The sequence below is a fragment of the Cervus canadensis genome, chromosome 21, assembly GCF_019320065.1.
Source record: "Cervus canadensis isolate Bull #8, Minnesota chromosome 21, ASM1932006v1, whole genome shotgun sequence".
Taxonomy (NCBI): domain Eukaryota; kingdom Metazoa; phylum Chordata; class Mammalia; order Artiodactyla; family Cervidae; genus Cervus; species Cervus canadensis.
In genome coordinates this window covers 41,225,039-41,233,444 of record NC_057406.1, presented here as the reverse complement: position 1 = coordinate 41,233,444, position 8,406 = coordinate 41,225,039, and the positions used below count along the sequence as shown (strand labels likewise).

Below are 8,406 nucleotides of genomic sequence, written 5' to 3'. Positions count from 1 at the left end.
TTCAGAAATTCCAGTATAGTTGTTTGTTAGTTTGTTTTTAATGAATTAGATTACTTTGGAATCTACACACAAACTCGCACAGTGTGGTTGTATTTTAATAATGTCATTTTCAAAGACAACCAACAGCACAACGTTGAACAGGAGGTCTCATACAATGGTTTCGTGTCCATTATAAATGTAGAGAGCCTGGAAATTTTTCAGTGAAATCTGAAAGAAACTTTGCCAAAGGCAGTATCTCAAAATTATGAAAGTGTTCTCCTCATTGTCTTTTATGGACTTTTGTGCTGTACTTCAATCAGGTGTATTATCCTTTGATATTTTTTTTCTCTCAAATGAAATATTGACTCCATCTTTAGAACACAGCTGATGAGAAGAACTCAGTGTGTTCTTCTCAGTGTAGAGTGCTCTACACACTGAGCCTGTGCCTTCAGGGCAGAAATGCTATTGTCTCAGGTTCCACCGTCCTCCAGCTGTTGGGATAATAGAGCTGTAGCCCCACAAGTTACGTTAAGGTGATTTCACTGATAAACCTCTCCAGGTGTTATGGACAATCATGAGAAGCGGCTTCAGTAAGATAAATGCAATTTTTTAATTCCATATTGGCATTATGTCAAATATGTAATTTGAGTAAAATAACCTGTCTTGATTTATTAGAGTATTAATAGCCAGGAAGAAACGAAAATCTGTTTGAAACATAAGCTTTTTGTTTTTCTTGAGATTTGTAGGCCAAGTAAAACTTTCCATGTGTTGACTTGGAATGAAGTCATCACATTTTACTTAGATTTACAGAAATAAACTTGAAATTATATTTTCTTAAAAACTTGAAGATAGGCAACTTAGCATGGTGACAGAATAACAGGTCTCATGCAGAAGACACTGATCTGTGTCTTCCAATGCTACTTTGCCACATGCCACCTTGGATAGTCATTTAACTGCCCTAAGCTGAGTAAAATTAGTAATCACTATGAACAGTGTTTTTCCAGGGATCAGATAACCTAATGTATGTGAAAGCACCAGCATTAAATAAAGTCTCCCTCAACAATATGACATTGAGCTATGACCCTCCAATATCATGATAGGGCCCTTAATGTTATATTTCACTGTTGAAGATCTAATTTTAACTATCTCAAAGTGAATGTATTTACTCAGGTCCACAGGGTATGTGTGTGTGTGTATAAAGACAGAATGACCCTCCTTTACTATATTGTAATATTTAACTTTGTCATTGTAAGCAGTTACATTACTTTTCTAAGAAAAACAAGATATAAAATGTTAAAGACTCTAATTTCTCTAATTGTCACTCCTCCTCAAACATAAGCCAAAGTTTCAACCATAAAATTGATCTGTAGAATTGAATGTTCTTGTTGGTCACACAGAGGCAGGAGAACTGAAACTCTCAGCAGGGATCAGTCTCAGTCTGGGCAGCCTGGTCTCAGCCAGCCATAGCTGCATCCTGCAGAGAGATCAATTAGACATTTTCTGGTGTCATTGTCTCACACTTGTTTTCATGCCGTCAACCTAAATTCAAGCAAAAGGAAAATTCAGGTTCTCAAGGCTTTTCATTCTGTGTTTTACCTTTCTAAAAGGAGGAAGCCTTCTGGTAATAACTCACATCTGTGGAGAACTTACTGTGTGCAGGGAACTGTGACACAGTTCACACATAGTAACTCATTTAATCCCTCAAAACAGTCCTGTGAAGTAAATACTATTATTATCCCATTTTACATATTGGGAAAATGTAGCATAGAAGAGGTTAAGTAGCTTGCCCAGACCACACAGCCATGAAGTGGCAGAGACAGGACTAAAATTTTAAAAGTGTAGCTTCAGAGACTCAGCTCTGAGAGCCAACATTACACTGTGATGCTTAGACAACAGTGAAAAAGGAAGTGTTCAGGCCTTTGAGCAGAAGGCATGTTTTTCCTGTCAATCAGTTCCAGGTATTATCAAAGGAAGACATACAGTTCATTTCCTTTTATTGAGTTTCTCTTTTAGGCATAGTGATCGATGTTGAAATCCAGAAATAAATACAATAATTATCCTCAAGAAACTCATAGTTCCATTTAGAATTCAGACAGGCATGTAACTAATTACAGTCTGGTATTAGAGAGAGGGATTACCAGGTGGCACAGTGGTAAAGAACCTGCCTGCCAGTGCAAGAGATGCAAAAAAGATCCTCTGGAGTAGGAAGAGACAACCCACTCCAATAATTGTTCTTGCCTGAAAAATCCAATGGACATAGGAACCTGGCAGGCTACAAGTCCAGTGGGTCACAAAGAATCAGATACGACAAGTGACTAAACACACACAGCACCAGTATTCTTTCCTGAAAATTTCTATGGACAGAGGAGCCTGCTGAGTTACAGTCCATGGGGTCACAAATAGTCAGATATGACTGAGCATGCATGCATGTATCAGAGAGAGAAGTGCAGTTCAAGGTGCCGTGTAAATTCAAATGAAGAAACAATGAAGTTAGGCAGAAATATTTGTATAACCATGATAAACACAGCACTGTATTAAAGAGCTGTGAGCAACAACAAAAGCAATAGAAGCATGCTATCTTTCAAGGAGAGTCCAAAGTAGGTAGAGGTGGAGAAAAAAGAAAACCTCTCTTGTTACAATAGAAAAAGCTAAACAAAAACTCTGTAACCAGGATCTTACATATGTAGTGAAAAAATAAATTTTAAATAGTTTATCTTTTTTTAAATAATGTTGTTATTTTCACATTAAGGAAACTTTGGGCAGCACAGATAATTTTTAAAGAATATTTTGAGATCACCATCAATATTGTAGAAAAATAAGTCCTATTAGTATTTTAGTGTATTTCTTCTCAGGTTTCTTCTGTATGAGTCTTCTTTTAAGTATATCAGTTATTTGCACATGAAATATTAATAAATATTTTCTTGTTATTATACATGCTTCATAGATATGTTTTGGGATGCATGAGATTCTTTGATGACATGTTTTAATTAACCATAGTCATATTATTGGGATGTTTAGACTTTGTAAATTTTTCATTTTATATAACACTACAATAAAGATCTCTGCTTTTTCAGTTTTTAAAGTGTTATCTTCAGGATGAATTCTCAAAAGTGAAAATACTGAATCAAAAAATGTGAATATTTAAAAAAAATTTTTGACATTTCTGTCAGATTGCTTTCTGGAAAGAGTTCCAGTGTGCTGAGCACAGAATATCGTATTTTAAAAAAATTTTTTTTTTGTAATTTGAATATTAAAATGGTTGCATCCTTTCATATTTGTTAACCAAATGTTTCTTCTTAAATGTTATTGAGATCCTAAGGTTAAGAAACAATCTTTTTAATCAGGTGTTCTTTTTTCTTTCATTTGTAGCCAAAGAAACTCTACCTGATTTGGTTTCCATAATTCCTGACACAGTCCCAAGTACTGATCTTCTCATTGAAACTACAGCCTCTGCCTGTTACACATTGAACAACATAATCCAAAATAGTTACCAGAATGCACGGGATCTTCTAAACACTGGGGGCCTGCAGAAAATTATGACCATAAGCGCAGGTGACACGTAAGTCCTTTAGCACTGCCTGTCAATGTCTCCCCTTTCCCCACCACCAATCCCATATGTAAATAATGTAGTGAATATTCAGTCTTTGAGTACCATGGCCAAAAAATAAGATTGTAAAGCTGGGCCAGATCATGTGGCCCAGTCCCTGGTGATCAGTTAAGTGAAAAGCTGAATCCTCTAAGCCAAATAGTTGTTCATTCTCTACTGAAATATCCAGAAATAGTCAAACTTCATAACTTATCTGAGTCATGCATTCCAGCATTTTACTGACCTAATGAATTGTTTCCCAGAGCCATAGCTGTGATTTAAGAAGAGAAGAATGTAGGCAAATTGGAGTCCTATGGACAAGGAATGCCCTTATCCTCACTTAACTATGTGAAACCAGGGTCACCCCAGGAGGAGAAGTAGGAGGCAACATAACAAGAAGTTCTTGCTTCCTCAGTTTTCTTTATCACATCTCTTCCACCTCTTACTCTCTTTTGAAAGTAGAAAGTTTAATGCATGTAAGTCATCTCACATCCTTGTTTCTGTGTCTTTAAATACTCTCCATTTTTTAAGAAAAGATTAAGAAGAATGTAACTAATTATTACTGTTAGTTAATTTACAGTGGTGGGAATACAAGGAGGTATGAAGATTATTATTTTTTCTCTTTATACAATTCTGAATAGTTTGACTTGTTAAATAAAATTAGTTTTGTAAGTAACCATAAAAGAAAACCAATGTTATTATAGTCCAGATTCATAATGAGTTGCAAAGCAAATGGACTATTGACTTGTCGTAGACAAACCTGTGCTTGGCTGCACAGGGGCTAGCATAGGGATCTGTGGTTTCCTAGAATGAGCACATCCCTTCTCCCACAGCTCCACCCAGTTCAGCCCCTTGTGCTTTGTGATATCCCTCTGCAAAGTTCACAGGGAAGGAGGACTCCATTCAGAGTCACATGATTAAAAAGAGCACAGTTAGAATGTCAGTTTCCCAAAAGCAGGGAATATTTACCTGTTCCCATGTAGTAGTTTCTCTGCCTTTGTGGAAAGTCATCTTTGACTTTCCTTTGTGGAAATAGTCATCCAAACTTCTAACCAAATCTCCAAAGACGGTATATGACTTTTTTTATATATGAATATTCAGACATCATAATAAGCACAAGGGAATATACCATCACTTTTGGAAATTTCTTGTAGCTTAGCCAGTTATGGGGTGTACTATTCTGTTACCTCTTTGTTGTACTGAGTATCCATTTGTAAGTTCATCCTCACCTGTTCTGTCTCAGAAAAAAAACCAACAAGGACACCCTCCCATTGGGTCTGCTTCCTTGCTAGAGTGTTGTATAGCTAACCCATAATTTATAGACTAGCCTGATAACCAATCATCAATTACATTTCCTCTTTGAGTAAATGAGTTCCAAGTGCCAAGCAATCAACTTACAAACAGACTTTGTAACACCTTTGCAATTTAAGAACCTTCAGTAATAAATATTAGAGCTCCATAGCTTTCATGGATGTCCTAATACTTCAGTTATTAGCAAGTCACTCTGAAAAGCCCCTGAGATACTAAAGAATCTGTGAAGTGCTAATTTGACTTACTCTCCCTTATTATGCTGGTAGCTAGCTATTGAATGAGCCCAGCATGGGCTTCCTCATACAGCTTTGCATTCTCTATTCTTGGTTGCATACTTACAAATTCCTATGATAGGAAAAATAAAATCTTTTGTTTATTTGTTCAGAGAAGAGAATACAGTCAGGTGCTACTTCAAGTGATAAAATTCAAGAGAAAAATATCTATGAAAGTAGTGATCTTTAGCCAGAAACTAGAAGTTTGAGATGAATTTAAAAGAACATCAAAAACTAAGAACATATAATAATAAAGTTAAAACAAAAAAAAGTAAGAGGACGTCCCTGGCTGTCCAGTGGTTAAGACTCCACACTTCCAATGCAGGGAGCATGAGTTTGATCCCTGGTCAGGGAACTAGAATTCCCACATGCTGTGCAGTGTGGCCAAAAAAAAGGAAGGACAGTGTCAAAATCAGTGGTGACTCGGATTTATTACAGGAACACATTTTCCATTTGCTATGCAAAAAAGCATAAATTTTTAAACTATTTTAAATGCTCCAGTAAGAATTTATTAATTTGAAAAAGATACATAACTCCTACATTCATGGAGTCACTAAGTCTAAGAGTTATACATATTTTTCAGTCATACTTTCAATGGTTGGCTCTATAAATATGCATTATAGACAAATATTTTCTAAAAATATAAAATATAAATACAAATATAAATTTTATTCTATAAATTCAAGGATTTATAAAACTTTTAAGAATATATGCCTTATAAATATCAGGAGGGGCTTCCCTGGTGGCTCAGATGGTAAAGTATCTGTCTGCAAATTTGCTTTATAACTATTTATTTGTTAGCACTTTGCTAGTGGTTTAAAAAGATTAAAAAAAAAAAAAAAAAGCGCCCACATGACTCCTGCCTCCTAAAGCTCTCCATCCTAACCTCTTGTCATGGTGAGTGGCCTGACGTAATGGATGGCTCCTGAGCAACAGCAATTAAAGAAGATTTACAGAACATCCAAGGGTAGCATCCAGAAGCCTCACACATTCTCACTGATCAGGGGAAATGTCCTTTTCTTATTTTCAGCTGCGCCTCCAGCAAAGCAAGTAAAGCTGCTTCTGTTCTCCTGTATTCTCTGTGGACCCACACAGAGCTTCATAATGCCTACAAGAAGGTAAGAATGCTAAAAAGAGCCAGCGAATGATGTCCCACTTGATTTGACCCTGGTGATAAGTTACTAAAACCTACATTGTCTTGTGTGTAAATGTTGTTACCTTTCACATTTCTGTTTGCTTATTCCAAAGGCTCAGTTTAAGAAGACAGATTTTGTCAACAGCAGGACTACCAAAGCCTACCACTCCCTGAAAGACTGAGGAATGTGAAAAAGTGCTCTCAGAAATATGAACCTCTTCATTCTCAGTTACAAAAAGCCCCAAAGGAAAACACCTATTTTTCTACTTCCCAGCTTAAGAAACCTCAAAAAAGCATATCCTGTTTCTACACTTTTCTATTTCCATGGTCCTTGAATCCAGAAGACATTTGTGAGTTTGACACCAGTAGATACTGGCAACAGGCTCAATTTTACCCTCTACAAATAGTGGTCTTTTTAGATCAGGGCTAATAGTGCATGACCTCCTGGAATCAAAATATGAATTTATATGGAATGGACATTAACAAAGTAAATAAGGAAGAAAGCTGTTGTATCACTAGGATTTTAAATTTTGACTTGCATTTATATTCCTGTTCTGATTTCCATGTTTTGTCACTCACATGTGTGTTGTTTCACCATTGAGCCATGAGTGTACTGTTCTGCAGTGCTGAAACAGAAACAAGAAATATTTTGGAGTTGTCCAGGAGAAAATATAATGGCAACACTGCCTGTTTGTTTACTTTGTGCTTGTTTTTATCCTCTTGGATTTTTTTCTCGGCTTTTCAATAAATGTAAGAAATTTAGATCACAGAGCATGCATGACTATAAGAAGAAGAAATTGAAAGGAAGTGATCATAGAAAATTTTAAAAATCTTTTCTACAGTTTGAAATTTGGTGTTCCCTCTAAATAATAAATAGGATTTTTACTTCACCTATAACAACACTATTAAATGCAAATTTCTCCTGACAGTAGTATTTGCGATACTCTTTCCTGGACGTTAGCCACTGCAATGAGCTGGTGAAGAATGGACTTTACTGTTTGGCTACAGAAGGAACCTAGATCTGTCAATCTGTTGGATCAGCCAGGGCCATGAAAACCCAGCTCATTTTAATGAATTACATTATCAACCAGCCTACTTTGCCTAAAATTTTAAAAATAGCACAGAAACACTAAGTCTCATGTGATCTTCCTTAAGCCATTATTTTAAGTCAAGAAAACACTAGAGAAGAAAAATGAAATTATGTTGAGGAAAAAAATGTTGTCTAGGCCATCTAGAAATGATATGAGAAATGCTAGCATTTAAAAGTTGACAGCATCATCTACTGGAGTCTATATTAAGTGTTATTTTAACTGGACTATGATTAATACCATTCAGATAGAATTAGTCTTCTTAACCATAATTCTGTTATATTTTTCTTTTTAAAAGAATCTGACAATATTTACTTCAAGAAAGTAAGAAGGGAAAAAATCCTTCAGCTCCTTTTGGCCACCAAAGTGTGATAGGAAATAAATTGCCACTTTCAATTTGAATGTGTACTTAAGTCTTTATTCTATTTGGAACTTAAATTCTTTCCATTTCAAAAGCTCAGTGAAGAAGACTAAGGTTACTACTTCAAAATGAAATTATTTAGATACCAATTTTTAAAACACTGAAGAGAGAAATCTTCTCTCTTTTTCTAAAATTCTGATGGTAAGCATTTGGAGTATATTTATTCCTCCAGATAATTAATATATATTTTAGAAATTTCTGTGCTTTTAAGGCACAGTAGAGCCTTCAATAATATTAAACATAAAATGAGGCAAAAATAGCATTGCCTGCCTTGGTAGCTGGGTATATGTGACTTATTTGTGTCTTTTGGTATCTGTGGTATGATTGACATGATGTTTGAGTATTTGACTTATGAAGTTCAACTTTAATTGCTAAGAGTGTAATAAGAAATATAATTGCTTCTATTTCTCCCCTAATTAGTCCTAAATTCTTTTCCAAGAAACACTTCCTATAAGAAAGATGGGAGTAGCTAGTGACTAAAGACGGAGAGACATACAAATCTAGATATTGTTAGATTTTAGTAAATTGAGTGGGTCTGCGACCATGAGAAGATAAACTATGTTTGATCCCCAAGTCCTACTTTGTTTACAAAAACCTCAGTACTTTACTGTCTA

General features: G+C 35.4%; 1 protein-coding gene across 1 annotated transcript in view; it reads left to right on the top strand.

Annotated features, from left to right (window-relative positions):
- PKP2 (plakophilin 2) overlaps window positions 1–7,052 on the top strand; it is an 85,096-nt gene extending 78,044 nt beyond the window's left edge. Inside the window, exons 11-13 of the mRNA XM_043441123.1 lie at window positions 3,349–3,538; window positions 6,179–6,266; window positions 6,397–7,052. Of these exons, the coding sequence (XP_043297058.1) occupies window positions 3,349–3,538; window positions 6,179–6,266; window positions 6,397–6,465 (347 nt within the window). The 3' untranslated portion in view covers window positions 6,466–7,052. The remainder of the gene's footprint in view (window positions 1–3,348; window positions 3,539–6,178; window positions 6,267–6,396) is intronic.
- Window positions 7,053–8,406: the final 1,354 nt, after the last annotated feature.